This window comes from Pseudoliparis swirei, chromosome 11 (assembly GCF_029220125.1).
Source record: "Pseudoliparis swirei isolate HS2019 ecotype Mariana Trench chromosome 11, NWPU_hadal_v1, whole genome shotgun sequence".
NCBI classification, from domain to species: domain Eukaryota; kingdom Metazoa; phylum Chordata; class Actinopteri; order Perciformes; family Liparidae; genus Pseudoliparis; species Pseudoliparis swirei.
Genome location: NC_079398.1, coordinates 12,055,292 through 12,073,379, shown reverse-complemented (window position 1 = coordinate 12,073,379; position 18,088 = coordinate 12,055,292). Strand labels below are relative to the sequence as shown.

General features: G+C 46.3%; 1 protein-coding gene across 3 annotated transcripts in view; it reads right to left on the bottom strand.

The window, feature by feature from the left end:
* runx3 (RUNX family transcription factor 3) overlaps positions 1 to 7,536 on the bottom strand; it is a 45,427-nt gene extending 37,891 nt beyond the window's left edge. For all 3 annotated transcript variants that reach the window (XM_056426927.1, XM_056426928.1, XM_056426929.1), the window contains exon 1: positions 7,461 to 7,536. In XM_056426927.1, coding sequence (XP_056282902.1) covers positions 7,461 to 7,518 — 58 coding nt within the window. In that variant the 5' untranslated portion in view covers positions 7,519 to 7,536. The remainder of the gene's footprint in view (positions 1 to 7,460) is intronic.
* Between the last annotated feature and the right edge of the window lie 10,552 nt (positions 7,537 to 18,088).

The following is an 18,088-nucleotide window of genomic DNA, read 5'->3' as shown; positions in this document are numbered from 1 at the left end:
CATCGTGAGGAAACAAGGGTGTGGCGACTCTCGGCCTGCAAGCTAAGGAGCTCAGGAGAGAACTTCGACGCATGCCATTGTCATACTTCATAACGTCTGAGTCCCAGACATTTGCACAGTCACTAATTATTGATTCCAAAGTCTATAAAAAAAATAAAAAAAAAAAAGCTTCTTCAAAAGCCAACAAGCTTTTGTGCAGCTTTTCTGCAGAGACTCACTGTGCTGCATGCAACTCTGTTTCTGTGATGTCTTTGGGCTTTATTCCCAGCTCTAGATTAAGCTAAAACTAATTGGGGGCTAAAACGTATTTTCAAAGGAGCCCTCCGTTCAAATCATTGCTTGAGTCGAGGACTCGAGTTAATTGGAGTCCGGGAAACCACCCGTGTGTCCGAAGTGACTGAATGTTTCCTCTCATCATCTCCATCGCTAATCGGCAGTGGCGTTGCCCGTGTGCAGTTAGCACCCCGGCCACGTGGAGCTAGCATGGTGAGGCAGGACTTTCCCCTTTTTTGACTCAGAGCCCGAGGCGTCCATCGAGGCTTTGCTGTAACTGCACACTAATCCCCTGATTGCTGTGTTGAGGCTCGGGACGTCGCTGCTCCACGTCAAGGCGGCCGCGGCTAACGACGAGCTAATGACACGACGATGACAGGGAGCGTTTGTAAACCAAATCAGCAGCCTGGAGCCTGGCTGCCTGGTGATTAGGTTAATCAAACTCTGTACCGACTGAATGACTGGCTCGCCGTCTGCCTCTTATGTCATCACACTGATTAAAGGGGAGAAGTTGCGTTCAAGTCCGTCGGGCCCTTCTAACACAAACGTCTTTCTGCCAGGTTGGCAGTGTTCGACGGCTAGCTGGCATGCTAAAAGATGCTGAGTCGTCATGTTGAGGACCGACTTTTAACGTGACAAAATGTGTGAGGAGGCTGTTACTTAAACTGTGATATAAATCTGTAACAATTCATGTTTAACAGCAACAGTCAAGCTTCTGAGTGCAACTGATGAGAGAGCCCCTCATGCACAGAGATGTTGTGACAGTGGATTTAACGAGGTTGTAGAACCCAAGCTAGCACAGTGTCTAGTCGTCGGTTAAATATATATTTTAAGTACAAGAAAGAAATGGCACCTTTAATGAAATCAGGAACACAGCCCCTGATATTTTTCAGTGAAGTCCTCTGCTGTTTAGTCACCATGAAGGCAAGTCTGCTGCACTAAGGCACCGGGAGACCATATGTTAGTCCTGACCAGCTATTACGGTGAGGTCACACAGCATTTAGAGAGGGAAAACGTCACGGTCATCATGTTGACATGCACTGCGCCTCTCTGACTCAGCATGGGGGACTTTATGTGTGTGTGTAGGTGTGTGTGTGTACATGTAGCTTTGCGTGCGCGTGACGTACAGTTCAGCTCGTGACGGCTGCGTCTGCAACCGTGAGAAGAGTGTGTGCAGCAGACGGAGTGACCTCACAGGAGACAGACGATGGAGAAGACATGGAGGGGCCACTGCTGCTGCACAGCTGAGGGGGAATCCCTGGCATGGTGTTTCCTCCCGAGCCAATACAGAAGTGAGCAGCTATGGAGAAAGTGCACGCTCGCTAAAGTTTACTCCAGGGCGAAAAACCTGCTGCAATACAGGGGTGGTGGATCATTTTGTAAGTTTGGCGTGATTTTTGAGGATTTGAGAAAATTTATATCCACTTAATTTTTTTTGTTGGACAGATTAGTTAGGGAGCTTGAGAGATGTCGGTCGGTAGATTATGTGACCTTTGGAAAGAACCAGGCGAGCAGTTTCCCCCTATTTTTGCCCGTTATGCTAAGCTAAGTGGCTAGTGGTTCATCTTAAACTGACATATGCTAAATATAAAATTGGTATCAATGAATAGATCAGCAAGTGAGCCAGTAAGCTCATGTCCCGACATGTCAACCTGGTCCTTCACTGGTTTTTAGTAGCAACATAAATGATGATGCTCTAATAATTTGCATCCCTCTTCTGCAGAGTCGAAAAGCACAATTAGGTGGTTCATGACTGATGCAGGCAGCCTAGTCATCTATTTGCCCTCCCCAATGAATAGGCCAAGAGAAAAACTCAAATCCCATTTTTGAAATGATTTCCACAAACATCAATTCCCTGCAGTTAAAGTTATGTTTGAGGGGAATGAAGAAGCAACCCAATTGTTATTGCAGCAACGCCAATTGACTATATGTAAGCAAGTTTAAATAATAATCGGGGAAAATAGAGAATCAGAAAACATTTCTTAGCCGGCAGCCTCTCACATCCTATCATTATCTGCTTTTTTCCTCTACCATAATTAAGTTTTTTTCTTTTCTTTATTGCTTATGGGAAGAGGGATAGACTATAAGGATGTTTTGAGAGTGATTAAAGTCGCTCATTATGACGTTTTAGTCTGGAAGACGGATATTTTGTCCATGAAAAACATTCCTTTTAATCCTTTGATGGGGACAGAGTGAGTTCCTCTGGGCTTTAGATTTTTGCTAAACCTTCACACATGATGGAATAAAACACTCTGTTCCTCCGCTGTTCCATCTTGTGTAAAAAAAGAGTTTCTTCTCTGCTGATATGTTTCTGAACATGTGGGATCTCCATAAGTTTGAGTCATTTTATGTGCTGCCGACCAAACCCATGCCCGCCCATTAAAGTAATTTGTGGCTAGGAATTCAACTGTAATGTTAAAAACAAAAGTGCACGGCAATCGACGCTGTGCTTAGTCACAGACACTTTTGGCTTTTCCTCCCTCTCGCTGCAACAGAAAGGATGTTGTTGACAACATCTGGTTAACGGTACAGGGAGGGGTCTAAACAATAAGTCTTCTTCATCTGAGTCAAACTCAGGTCACAGCTCTCTCTAATTGTAGCCAGAGTTACTAAAACAAACTAAACCTGTGATGACACAAATGTTTCATGTCAGGCTTTACGTTCAATTGTTTACCTTATTCTGCAGCTTTGCCGAAAATTTCAGGCAAATTCCATATACCCGCATAACTGCTGCATAAATTTAGGTTAATAATACATAAATTAGCTAACAATAATACTCGTGTTTTTTTCTGCAACCCCAGCCGTACCATGTAATAAGCTGTGGGGCCGGCCTGCGGTTTAGGGCGTAGGTTTAAAACAAAATTAAGAAACAGAAAATTGAGAGAAAGGCCGTTCCTTAATTTAGTCGTCCGCCGTGCAGGACGCATGAGCTCATGAAGAGTCTGATATTATGACCGTGAGGTTTAATCGTTTTACCGTAAGCGTTCCTATGAAATGTTATCAGCTCGTAAGTGGAGCAAATGAACCGTTAACAAGTGAATCATAGTAAAGTACTTTCTTAAAAAATCAAACAAACTAATTTTACGCTGTGTTCATTTCCACCTCGTTATCCAATTACGCACGCGGTTGTCAATGTCGGCATATTCTCCTGCCAGCATGTAGTCGGTTCCTGCATGTTTAGATTTTTCTTCTTTTCTTCATCAGACGCTCCCAGTTAATGTGGCTGGTCTAGACTTTGTGAATTCCTCTCTCGTTACTTTGGTTATATTTGGACACAAATGTCCAAATATGCCGAAAGTAATGTCACACGTAGGATTCCCAAGCGCCACTCTCACATCACAGAGTTTAACACTAAGTCTGGGTGAACTTTGTTAAAAGGGGAGACACCGAGCCATCTCCCCGCCTACCTGCCTTCATGACGCACCGATGGGGTTGCTTGTTGAAAGAAGTTGCTCAACCTTTCAGAACACCCCCCCCCCCCCCCTCACTGTGTAAGAAAAACCTGCACATCATAAATCTATAATATCAGATTGGCTGAAAACAACCTGGCCCCATGCGGTTGCTCGTCGACCACCAGAAAATTGTATTTACTACTACACTTAGCGCGACGTTAACCTTGACCAACGCAGCGCCGAGCGTGGCGGTTCGAGCCAAATGTGCACAAGGGCGAAGGCGGGTCGGGGATTAGTCGACCACACAATCAGCACGCCCCTCTGCACATTCTTACCTGGAAGCCATCTGACTGTGGCAACCCCTGAACGTGTTCCCCATGAAGGCGTGTTGACAGACGGTGAAAACGGCGAGACGGACCAAAAAGTAAATAAGTACCTCTAAAAACGTTTACAGCCCCTAATCAAGTCCAGAGCGTCCCCCCTCCCCCCCCCCCCCCCATACAATACGCCTTCAATTTTATAAATAGATATTATACTCTGCTAAATTGGAGACAGGGTTGTGTCGCTCTGTGGCCGTCATGAGTTTTCTATTATTTGCTTTCGCTCTAGAATATTGAAACTCTGAATATCTGGTTACAGATTCCATCCCCGGCTCAGCCAGTTTTCATGTTCCGGCGTCACTCCGGGGCCTCGCACTCTCAGCAGGAATGGGCTCCAATCAAGCATGTTCATTGAAGAGTGTGTGTGTGTGTGTTTCCTCTCCATTTGACTTGTTATTAATAACTTCACTAGAGGCCAGCCATGTGTTCTGTCAAATTTATAGCCTTCTTTCTTTCTTGAGCTACTGTATAGCGCCTTTTTTATTTGTCAGCGGTTCTTAGCTTGAAGTTGGTCCCGACTTTTATCCCCTGTGAATGATTCATCCCGATGCATTCCTCTCACACTGTGCATGTGTCGCTTTTCTCCGTCGTAGAACAAACCAGACCACCTCCCGGAATCCTCCAGAATAACCTCGCCACACAAGCCCTCACTTCCATTCATGCGGCGCAATAAGCCAAACGTATAAAACCATTCCCACCCAAATAAACCAGGAGCCCCCTTTCTCTGCCGCAAAAGGTGCCGACTCCCAAAAAAGCATCTTAAAAAATAAATAAAAATGGACTCCTGTATAAAGCCTGCGGGGAACACAGCGTTCTAATCCCAGCTGCTATAAACCAGGTAGCCCACCTGACGCAGACACCGCCCGTGTATCAGGATCGGAAAACTCAGTAAAGTTTATACGGCTCTGCTTCACAGGGGGAAGTCCAGTTTTATTCTCCTTTTTTGTGGCCTTTTTTATGTTTACGCGTCAGAGAAAAGCTGCTTTCTGGTTAAATGGCGGTGCTGCCGTGTGAGGGCGAGCAGGTGTATAGCCTCACTGTGGTTATTATCAGTCCACTGCAGCAGCGCCGTGAGTCTGCATCAGATTAACGCCTCATGATGCAGAGCTCTCCTCCTCCGTCTCTCTTTCCTCCTCTCAGAACACATATCAGAATATTAGCTGTTTTCTTTTGTGCTCAGTGCCAAATTGGACGCCATGAGAACGACATGGTCGCTCCGTCTGCTCCCTTTGTGACTCGGTGTGTCCGTGTCATATGTCATACATGTGCGTGTGTGTGTGTGTCTCTTCCCGAGCTTGAGCGTAGGACTGAGGTTTCTGAGGTGAGGCGTCCTCTCGCTTCTCACGGGAAGTGCATCTGATGTTGCACATCACGCGCTGACATGTGATCTCTGTCTGCAGTGAGAGAGGCGGCCAGCAACGTAAAACACAACGACACCTACAGCACAGCATCGTGTGTGTGTTGCCCTTGTGTTTTGTTGTTGTTGTTGTTGTTGTTGTTGTACATCAAATTCCAAGTTTGCACCACGGAAAGAAAGATGTTAAGAGTTTAATTTGAATGAGACATTTTACAATTTTTAATTCAGGAACTTTTAATTGAAAAGTATTTTCTTTCTGTTTCTTCAAGTGAGCGACATGTTTCCTGCCTTCTGAAGAGATGAGACATTATTTCCACAAGCTTCACGTCGCACGGTATTAAAGTCAGAGCTCGGGGAGCCAGACGTTTAACAGTCTCCTTGATTTTCTGAAAACCGTTCCTCTTAATTTCAGTTTGATTTGAGTCAAAAAAAATAGAGAACGTGCCAAATTGCTTTGCCTGTGTAATGCAAGTTGTTAAATGAACCACTGGGGTATTTTGCTTACATGAGGTAGTCCCGATTTGAAACGCTTTCAGATTGAACTGCCGTATTTAATGACTCTTTGCCTTTGTTCTCCCGCAGTTCAGTTTCAGTCTCCTGACAGAACGCATTGTAAAAGGATATTGCATATTCACTAATGATTTCCAATGGATTATTACAGCTTTAAATGCTTGTCTTCTTTCCCCCTCTTGACCTACTGCCTCACATCCCGTCTCGCTGCGCTGGTGCAGGCTTCAAAATAAAAAATCAGGCGGCCCGAGAGCGCATTACGTTCGAGGTTAGGACGGCTCTCGAGCCTGATGGACGCATGAAACCTGAAGGCACGCGCTCATCTGTAAACAGTGAGGAGAGATGAAGGGATGCACATCCAGCGGTTCTAGGGAAGAAAAGGGGATGCGGGGGGAGGGGAGGGGGGCACGGCCTGAGCCTTGAGGAAACTATAAATGCCTGGGTTTCTGTAGAAGCTGCACACTGGAACATCATCCCCTGTCACTGCGGTTCCACTTAGGATATCAGAGGATTGTTCTCATGTGAGGCCCAGATGTATGTGTGTGTGTGTGTGTGTGTGTGTGTGTGTGTGTGTGTGTGTGTGTGTGAGGCTCCAGAGATCTTAAAATATACTCTGCAAACAATTAGGAGCTGGTAGTGCTTCTCCTGTGGTTGTCTCTAATTAACACTGCAACAAGGCCTTAATTGGGAAGGAGATTTTTTTTTTTTTTCCTTCTGTCTTTCGGTGTCGCAGCGGGAACAACCGAGTCCCTCGGCACGCCAAGTTCAAGACAGACTGCTTCACGTTTGTGTTTATCGCCACTCACAGGAATAAAGCCAAAGTATTACAGTTGGAATAAGGTACAAGTTTCGAGCCTCTTCCCCACACTTAAGAGCTGCACTGTTTGCAAGTGAAAGCCGTCTGATTGGAATCGCCATGGCAACAAATGGCTTCCTTGTTGAGGCTGGCGTTGAGCGTCGCCAAGTATAGTGCACTCACCTCACCACACAGACCAAAAGTACCTCCTGGAAGTAAAGCAGAGTGAGAGAGTCTAATATGTTTGTTTTCTTTCCTCTTTGCTCTTTTATTGTATTGCCTGCCGTGTTCCGGTAAAGGGCCCGGTCACATGGAGCCTCCGAGCTCGTGTTCTCACAGAGAGAGCGCCGACTTCCACTTGATAATGAATGTCTGTGGTGAGAATCCCATTATGGCGCTACTCCATCAAGCCTACAGAAAACACAGGAGCGCAGGAGGCGAAGCCATTTAAGGGCCATATTAGTCAACTTGATGAGGGCTTCTGTGCAAATGATATCCTCCCTCAGCACATGAGCGAGTGTGTGTGGACGTGAGAGACAAATGCGTTCGAGAAGCGCCCGTCTCTCACACAACAACGTGGTCACGACGCTGACGTTTTACTTCTTTCTTTTTTTTCTTCTTCTTTAAATTGTCTTTTTTTGTGTCAAACGAAACCAGTTGTCAAAACTAACAACGCTGTGTATGTGGACAGAGGTGTGAGATGGTGATGGGAGAGGGAGGAGGAGGAGAGGGGGGGGGGGGTCAGCGCTCACCTCTGAGTAGACTGCTGCTGTAGTTGGAGAAGGAGTCAAAGATGCTGTTTGATGCCATTTCAAGGAGAGCCAGAACGGCGTGGAGCGATCTCCACCGACCTTGGGAGGAGAAAACACACAAGTATGAGATTAAGAGTCAGAGAGAAGAGAGGAGGACAAAACTCCTGGAGCTCGGAGTCCGTTTGCAACCAAGAATCTAGGGTTTGTGACCACCGCAGGAATCCCAAGCCACAAGCCTGCAGAGAGAGAGAGAGAGAGCAGCAGCAGCAGCAGCTTGTGTTCGCGGCAGCAGCTTGAGAGAGGAGAAGAAGAGAAAGAAAACAAGAAACTGTGAAGAGATGGCAGTTTCCAGAATGCGAGAAAAAATGAAAGAAACAGTTTCATCCGAGATGACGGCGGCGTTTGGGTCTCCAGGTGTGGCGGTGGACTCACCAGGAGCCCTGCGGGGTGGTGGCAGCGGGGTCGGCGGAGGAGGGCTGGGCTTTGTGGTCCTGGATCACACGGCGGGCTGAGGGTCTGAGGTTAGCCAGCGAGCTGGATGGCGTGGTCTGCCTTTCTCTTTCTCCTCCACGACGGTGGTGGCCTGAGTGCAGCGTCAATGCTAGTAAAAGGCTAAAAAGCCACAGTCTATCTGCATCCTCCTCGCCATCCTCCACACAGAGACGCACACACACTCCCCTCCGTGAGTGGTGGAGCCCACGTCACGTGAGGTCACCGGGCCTCTCCCTCTCACCCTCCCACCCTCTCACCCTCCCTCCCACTCCTATCGTCTTCGCTTTATTTATTTCATTTCTCTGGTTCCTCTGCGTCGCTTTTTTTTCTTTCTTCACTTTCCATGCTTCTCCCTCTCCGACTCGCCGTCTTCGCTCTCACTTCTCATTGGCCATCCGAAGTTTTTTTGGAAACATTCTATTTTCTTTTGAGTTCAAACCGGGCTGCGGCTTCCAGAGGTTTGCAGATCTCCGTGGAAGAGCCGGAGAGGCATTCAGATTACGTTGAAGCCAAACGCACCCGAAAAAAAAGAGAGGAGAGAACGGGAGTGAATGAGAAAGAGAGGGATTGAGGGACAGCCGTGGCTTCGGCCGCTGCCGGGAGGCAGGAAAGTGACGGGCTAACTGCTGAAGAGCACCGAGCTTGTTGTTCAGTGAGCATGTGTGTCCTGTTCAGGTTTTATTGTTTGTCTGACTCAGAAGAGTCGGTGGTTTGGGGCCTGCACATCCTCCACCCGCCCACCGCCTGAGCGTCTCGCAGTCTTTCCTCATTAGAAGCACGATGCCGGTCGCTCGCCTCCATCCCTCGCGTAGTCGTTCTTCCTTTGGCGCTCTCCCACTCTGTTTTTATATTTAATTTGAACTCATAACCCCCCCCCCAATTTTTTTTTTATTAAAAAAAAAATTCAGTTCAGGTTCACTTGGCTTTGCCGAGAAACATTTACTTTTAAAAGGTGAGTGTTTTTTCTGATTCATATTGCAAAAGGAAACGACAAAGACAAACACGTCAGTATTCGTGGCCTTCCCTCCCCGAGCCATTTCACCTGATTGTGGTTTTAACTTTCTTCCTTTTCTCAGCCTGAGACGTGACTTTTTGTCTTTCCTCTCTACTTTTTATTCCATTTATTTCAACATTTCTCCTGCAGTTTGTGAGTGAAACAGGAAATGATTCACGATGCATCAGATTCATACGGGACCGAACTGAGAGGAGACAGACTGTTTGTTGTGGTGCTGATAACCAGACGATCTCGCAGTGCTCCGAGCATTTAGTACGTGTGCTTGTGTTTACGCCATCCTGTGTGTGTGTGTGTGTGTGTGTGTTAGTGCACAAATCACTGACATTTGCTAACCTGTGGTAGCCACACTTCCTCTCTCCTGTCTCTCAGTGACACACTCACCATGTCTGGCCACGGGACAACAGACCCAAACCACCGTCTGGTCACTCATGTGACCCCAATACGTTCCTTATAAACCTGTGTGTGTATGTGTGTGAGTGTGAGTGAGTGCAGGGTTCTGTCCCGTTACTGCTTCAAACTGTGTGTGATGTCAGCCCACATAGTCCTCTGCTAATTTCTGGACTGCCCGGACCACAGCATATGTTTGTATGTGTATATACAGTACTATGTTCTGAGTGTGTGTGTGTGTGTGTGTGTGTGTCTGAGAGAGAGAGTTTGCTACTCTTGCTGGTAGCCCGCACTGCCCTGTAAATGAGCAGTTGCCGTTGAGTTAGGCGGCAGCGTGGGCTAAATGACACGGCGTGTCGGCAAGTGTGGCCGAACGCTGAGGCCACAGCCGCGGCCCCAGAGCTTTTATCAGTCCGTCCGTGCGGCCACGACGGGCCTCGGCCGTAACCTCACACGCGGCGAGGCTTCCTCTTCTCACACCTCCGCCGCCTCCCGACATGGCCTCGGCCCCGGCCTGCCGGCCCGGGGACAGACTGCAGCTGAGCGGGAGGCACGGCAGGCCCGCTGGGACACCGAGTCCTCCGAGTCCTTCTTCAGCTTCAGATGCAAACGGGTTAGTTTGATGACGTTCTCCTCAGGTCGGCTACATTCGGAGTGCAGGGCCTCCTCTGGGTTCTGGTGCGGTCTCATCTGCGTTTGTTTAGAAAGCGGGGTTCGCTTGAGAGAGCGATAAAGAGAGAGAGAGAGAGAGCAACGTGCTGGTTGCACAGCACAGGGCCCTGTGCTTGTTTGAGTTTATCATCGTTCTTTTTCTTTTTTTACGTGCATGTGTTTGTGCAAGTGTGACATGTTGCTGGTAATAATTCATGTTGTTTTGCTTCTCACATATAATCTCGGTAGAGTGTATTTCTCCGTTCGCCGTGCCGACTGTTTCGGATTATTGTCAATTTCCTTATTTGTGTCCATGTTGTGGTGGGAGACGTTGCGTCTGGATTTTCGACGAGGAATAGAGGAAAGCTAAACAGACGCGGGACCATCCCACAGCGTTGCGCAACAATGGGAATTGGCTCCATTGTGTAGTCCAAACTCGACATTTGAAGAAAGGCGGTGCAGCGGAGGGCTCTTTCTCTCCGCTCTCGGGCCCGCTCCCTGTTTTTTCTTCTTTGTCTAGGTAAACATCTGCTTCATGTTTTGAAATGTATCTCATGGCTTTGCACTGCCCATGACCGTGAGGGGAAAATAGTCTGAAGATCATTGTGGCCGTCTTTCACTCAATTCTTTTTTCTTTTTTCCCCTGCCCAGGCCTTGTTTATCAAGCCCCTGTATTTAAGCTTAATATAACTCCTGTTTTGCTGAGAAAACTGTGGTGGTTTAATCACTGTCAGTGGTCCTACGCCTCTCGGGTGTGGCTCGCGAGGCAAAAAGGACCCAGTGCGGTCGCGCGTCCAGCTGCAAAGGGGCTTATTTTGTGGTCTAAAAATTGCAGGCTTCCCCATGTGTTCCCTATAAACGTGGAATGCAGCGTGGGACTTGAGGAGGCTTTTATAATGAAGTGGCCGTCATTGCATCAAACACCACGGCGCTGCCTGCCTCGAGGACAGGCCCTGGGAGACGTTTCTTTGGGGGGGTTCTGCACACACGGGTCCAATGTCCTACCTGCTCACTCACACCTCATACTGCCCATTTTCTTTTAATCACATTAAACCGCTCAGTCCATTGACGTATGGCCCTGTCCACTCACAGGACACCTTAGTCCTACTCTTGTGATTTATAACATCGCATATAACTCATATTGATGCGGGACGGACACTTTTAACAGTTCTCAAGCTGATTCTCTTTTTACAAGCATCGGCCCCCTCAAATACAAATAAAAAGTATATATATATATACACATAAGTAGAATGTGTAAATTCAGCTTGTCGGAACTTTAAAAAAAGTTGCAGCTGTACGAGAAATGACTTCACTGTTACCGTCTCAGCATTGATCTGTGTGTGTGTGTGTGTGTGTGTGTGTGTGTGTGTGTGTGTCTACATGTGCCTGTGTTGTTGTTGTCATTGTGAGCGAGGCACTCCCATGCAGTGGTTTTAGCGCGCAGGATCACGGTTGGAAGTGATCGCCGGGCACATTATTTATTGATCGGCTCCAGCAGACATGGAGACTTGACCGTGGCGACCACACGGAGACGAGGGGAGCCGCGTGGTCGCCACACAACTTCGCCGGAGCTCCCGAGGATAGCCGGTGTGACCTGTGGCGGGGCCCAGAGCACCGTGGGGCTGCGATGGACCGTCACAGATCAGTGCTGCGTCGAGATTCAAGTTCACGATTAAAGTACACGACCTCGCGACAGCTGCCGGGTTCCTTCACGGCACCTGCTGCGGCTCCTCATGCACACTGACCATGGCTACAGGTAGTAAAACCAAACTCTTCCTGTTATTCAGAGAGCGTGCCGACACCGACACCGAGCAGCCCTAACCCAACCACCGGCAATGAGCTCTGTAGGCTCAGTCCACAAGTTATGGCTGTCTCATAGTTCTTCCTGTAGCTTATGAAACATAAATAGATTAGTGCCATCATTTAAGTCTTCAATTTGTCTGTCCTCGATTTAGAGGAACAAGTTCATTAATAATGTGCTTTAAACTTTAGATTTTGCACTGGTAGCTAAGAAATGTATCTGATATACACATTTATCTATTAATAAGTATCATTGTCCAACTCATAGCAGGTTGAGAAAACAGCTGCACAAGAGAAGTTGTTTCAACCCAGTATTTTAAGGCGAGTTAACTTGCATGAATTGTATTTATTTCAAGTAAACCTAATAGAAATTATTTATTTATTTAGATTATTTACATGTTTTTTTTAACCTTTGTCAGACTTTTTAGAATCAACTTGACTGTCAGATCCATTGAGTTGTTTGAGGAATCTGAGATGTCCTCTGTTCCCTGTATGTGTGTGTGTGTGTGTGTGTGTTACACAGCACATCCCTGTGTTCATGTGTGGGCTGACAAGAAGCAGCATGTGTGACGTGTGTGTCACTCTGAAAATCAAATCATGGAGAAGCGCCATGAATCAAACTCAACATTGGGCGCCGGATGTTTTTTTGTCCCATGTTTTGTTTCACAATGCTCATCGCGTTGTGCCCGTGTGCTGCTGTGAGCCGCTCGTCTTCACCAGGGTGCTTCATCCACACTCTGAGGTGCACACAGGCACCACATCAACAACACAGCAGCACAGAGGATGAAGTGCTGCAGCCTCACATAAAAGCACCTGAGACCTCAGTTACCCCAAATGCCCCAATGCTCACACACACACACACACACACACACACACACACACACACACACACACACACACACACACACACACACACACACAGCTCAGCCCCAACCAAACCAGAATAGAGGAGACCTCGGTCTTGCCACAAACCCAACGGATCCCAATTACCTCAGTGCATCATCGGGATCTTTTGAGCAAACACAGGTGGAATGCTGCAGCGTCACCCCCCACACACACACACACACACACACACACACACACTATTCGATCAAATGTAGCTTGTGTGAAATGCATTTTTTCTTCTCACAGTTTAGAATGTCAGAGCGCTACTCTCTCACCATTTTACTGTTACCTGCTGTCTACGTGCGTGCGTCTATGTCTGTATATGTTTGTGTGTGTGTGTGTGTGTGTGTGTTGTGCACACGTGCTTCCTGTGGTTCAGATGTGGGTTTTGGATGTGACAGACGAGCCTGCTAGTCTGTGGGGCCGGATGTTCCTCTCCAGCAGATGCACAGCGGTTTACTGAGAGCGTGCGTCGTGAAACAGTCACATGTCCAGTTACATTTAGAATAAATATAATTACTGAAATATCATCAACAAAGTAAAGTATCTCAAAGAAAATTATGAAAGTTGACTTTTATTTTAAAAGTTAATTATATATTTTGTATGTAAAGTATTAATTTAAAAAGAAACTAGTCACCGGGGCACTCAAGTAAAGTTTAAGTACCTCAAACTTGTACTTGCTGTAACTCTTGTGATGTCTGGATGATAAAAGGTGTAACAACTTGTACCTTATTGAGTTGTTTTTGTTATTCAGTGTCATGCAGACGGAGTAACAATCAGAGCACATGAGAGATAACATGAGAGTTACGCATGACTAGTGTGTGTGTGTGTGTGTGTGTGTGTGTGTGTGATAAGTAAATATGGTCAGACCAAATTAGCAGAGCGGTTTATTATTTGTTCACATCTAAAACAAACAAAAAGACAAAATAAAAATCCACTTCTAACACCTCAAAAATGAAAGTATTTATACAAATATTGGTGTTACTCATCAAAACTTTTGTATCGTCCGACCGAACGGATCTATTTCAGGTGATAACTGTAACTCTGTGAGACACAAATCTACCTGCGACATTAGTACCTTTAAAGCTGCTGCCACCAAATTTTGGCAACGTGACATCTGCATTATGTGAATTTAAATATGAAGTGGATATCCTTCCACTTCATTACCAGCAGGTATAAAGGGCATTTTTATCTTCCCCAAGAATCCCGTGACCCATGGGCAACATCGAAACCATACTTTTAAACCATCACTCTGCTCCTGATTTCGGCATGTATGTGTGCATGTGTGCATGTGTGTGTGTGTGTGTGTGTGTGTGTGTGTGTGTGTGCAGCAGTGACCTGCTTTCATTTGTCAGCCCACACATCTCAGTACCTCGGTGGGTTTTGCTGACCTAGAACAGAGAGAGGGGGGCTCAGGAAACTCACTGCTAACTTTGAGCGTGTGCTTGTCTGCATGTGTGTGTGTGTGTGTCCGCGTAACAGTAAATGTAGGCATATGTGCGAAAGCTTTTTACAGTCTTTTAAAAGCCGGTAACATAATAGCGCACTCCATTTTTCTCCAAAATGTCTTTCTCACTTTCTCTTCCCCCCTCCCTCACGCTGCCCCTCTTTCATTTGTCTCTCTCTTTGACAAATAGGGGCGACGTCCATTAGGATGCTTTATGAGGTGATGCTGACATGGGGCACTCTTGACGGCCCCTAACACTGTCTCAACTCCCCAAACACACACGCACGCACACACACACACACACACACACACACACTCCCTGTTCATCCTCTGTGCTCTTTAATATTTGCTCTTTGTCATTCATCCATTGCAATGCGTGTGCCTGCGCTGTGTGTGTGTGTGTGTGTGTGTGTGTGTGTGCAGCTTAACCCCTCGGCTCTGGCGGGCCCTCCTCACTCAGTCGAGAACCAGACTCAGCAGACGCTACATGTGTCTGATCTATGATCCAGGGCTGGCTTTTATTCTGAGGGAGACATACAGTGTTTCCTTTGTGGGAGGGGAGTGTGTGTGTGTGTGTGTGTGTGTGTGTGTGTGTGTGTGTGTGTGCGTGCGTGCGCGTGAGGGGTGTGTGCTGCTCTTAATGAAGGCCACTCAGGGCGGCCTCTCCCCCGGCCTCTAATGCATCCCAGGCCCCCCGGACTTGCTGGCAGGCAGGATGACTGGTGGGGCTCGAGGGTGCACACCAGCCGAGCGGGTCCGCGGCACCGACCCGCTTCCCGCCGCTCTCTCCCGCCGCTCTCGAGACATACATGCAACCGAGTGGCCGTGGGTTCAAAAGGCAGCTCGAGGCAGTTTCTAATGAATCTCCCGCTCAGACGGATGTTCGATACGGGAGCGGCTCCTCGGGCCCTCGCACGGAGCGCCGCTGCTCACAGGTGGAACCGCAGCCTCGATGCATCAGCGATGGGTCTGGGTCCAATTTACGCTCGAAACGTCACTTGCAGATAATTAAAGACATGTTCACGGGAGCACAGTGGGCAGACTATTTGGTTCTGTCTAAATTCACTCCTATGAAAACATTTAGAAATGTTTGTTTTACACAAAAATAGAAATGTGTATAACTACATCCCCTCAATAAACAGTCAATATAATAAAATAGTAGCAAACAAATGCATTTACTCCCGTTTGAGTAGGCCTATTGTTGTTTTAATGAAACTACAGAAGCTGTTTTAGAGACTTTTTTAAAGTAAGTTTAAAAAAGTGACTTTTAAGATTTGCATCTTTAATTAAAAAGGGAAAGCAACTCATAATTGAGCTGTCACGCCCTCGCTCAGGTTCTAATAAGTTTCTTAAATATCTCCAAACCCTGGACTCCTAAACATGTTTAGGCTCTGTTTTTAATATTTAAATGTGTTTTTTATATTTAAATGTCAGCCCATTGTCTTCGATGACTTACATTACATGTATACCACTCTCTGTTCTTACTAGGCATTTATGTTCATATGCAGCAATAATAAATGAGTAGCTGGGATCGTGTGCCGGCTAAAACGTCTCCAAACAGGTGGTCCACTAAGAGGCTCGGTTTAAATAAATGATACTCGTTGATTGTCACATCTGCTCGGGGTTTCAGAGCTTAACGAGCGAGGAGCAAAGTGAAAATGAGAAAGTTGTGAGTATCCTCGCTGGTGGTGTGGTTTTAACACCTCGGGTCTAGAACATAAAGTCAGTGATAACGAGCTGCAGTGATGCCGAGGGAGGAGCATCAGGGGCCTTCCTGACGCTCTCCGAACGGGCCCTAAACATTTACAACGAGGATCCTGGCTTAGGAGGGATTGAGGAAACCTCTCATAGCAACGAGGAACAGAAATGTTTAGCTGAGTGAGGACGTGCAGTTTTCCTTTCAAGAGGTGCTATTGGTGGCACTTTTTACATTTTTTTAAAGCATTCTTTGTGATGATGGGCAGCAAAATCCATCTGTCAGTTCTCAGAGTTTTGTTTCTATTCAGACGTGTGATGGTCATTTATCAATATTATGTATCATCTGCTGAATAAAGAGTATGCTGCAGGTCTACTTGTGCAGTATTCATGTGCCGATAGTTGTTATAATAGTTTTGTAGATTAAAGGAAATTAAAATCTCTTAAAGTAACATTATGAAACAATTGTACCTTAAAATAACAGCTTGAAAAAAATTGTGCCGATACAATGACTTTTAATATGGCGATTTGCGTCTCCACCATTGCCATCGGGGGTCTGTGGGGAAATAACTCCGCTATGTAGGATTCTGGAGCCGCCCGATCCGGGGCGGATGTACTTCGACCTGCTTTCCGGCAGTGATTACGCAATGTTATATAGTTCCACTCCACGCTCGCAGCTACAGTATAAGGGTAGCTTTTTTATGTAGCTTTTTGGTGTTGTCAACAATATTGTATTCGATCGCACGTACTCCACATTCAAACATTTAGAAAACAACGTATATAGGCTGAAAACGCGATCGGTATTTCATCTTAACTAAATGTTGTCATTCTTTTGGTTATGTTGTAACAATTCGCCCTTAGCAACTCAATCAAGGGGGAAAGGTACAATACGCAAAAAATAAAGGGAATGGGCGGATCTGCGAGTTCTCTCTGCTCAAATGGTCGTAAAAGAAAAACACACAGTCGATATGCGGAAACCCAAATGTTATTATATTAAATCAAATTCAATGCATCTGCAAGCCCCCAAAATGAACACATACACTACAAACAATCAAATCCCACTCAAAACGAAGTATAATCCCCGGATCCCGACAGTCCCAAAGTCTTTGCAGTCCCCCCAAACAAAAGTAAATGACTGCACGCGCACACACACCCCCCTCCCCCCAAAAGCCGGCAAACAGCTGACCGACCAGGCGGAAACGTGGCGAGGCGCCGCGTTCAATCCCCGCGCTACTTCACCCTAGTCCGGTAGGTGCTGGGCCCAGTTCAGTGTTCCTGCGCAGTCTTCGTATTAGTGATCCCGCCCGTTGGTATAAATCCAAAATAGAAACAGTCGCCGGATTGCTTCTACCGGGCTGCATCTATCGTAACTGGGTATTTACGACACTGAAATAAACGTTAAATACCTCAAAAACTGAAGGGGTCGCTAAAGGGAAAAAACTACATAATGGGGCTTTAACCACTGAACACTGTCGCATTTTTCCAGTTGTCAAATATCTTATTGTTGTGATCACTTTCATTTGCATCTCTAATGAAGTCGACCAAAAACATGAACCCGGCTCGATCTGACCAGCAGCGTTTCATTACCTCAGTCATTAATGTCAGATTACCCCTCCCTCTTCGGTCTGTCCACCATGTTCTCCTCTGCTCAAGGAGGTCGGAGCTCTCTGTAGGCTACGATGCTTTTTGAATAACTTAGTCATCAGAAAAATACATTTTATGACCAGGAGCAACTCTTTGAACTTTCTTTGAATGAATGGGGCCGTATCATTTTTATGAATCCAGCCCCTGATCTTTGTTATATCGAAACATATAAAAAATGATGAGTAGGCATGTAGAAATGAGGAAGGTAGACATCCTGGTTTGAGCCAGCGTGTGTGTGTGTGTGTGTGTGTGTGTCATTATTGCAACACTGGCAAACATGTCCACTGTATCTATCCTGTGATCTATACCAGCTATACCTTGTTTATCTGTGGGTGTCCCTACAGCTGCCTGCCTGTATTTAACTGTTTGTCACCTTTGCTAGTTGGGAACGAAAATACCCAAATTCTTCAAATATATAAAATGCCTCACTGCTAGAATGCATGATGATGATCCAACCATTATAAAAGAGTGAGACATATTATTGATATGAATATTCTCTATAATCTAATGTGTATTTCTATTTACATGTTCCATGAAACACATGGCAGCACTTTGGTGGAATTGTTCAGTTTTGAACACAACATTGTGATGTTTCCCACGTTCAACGCTGAA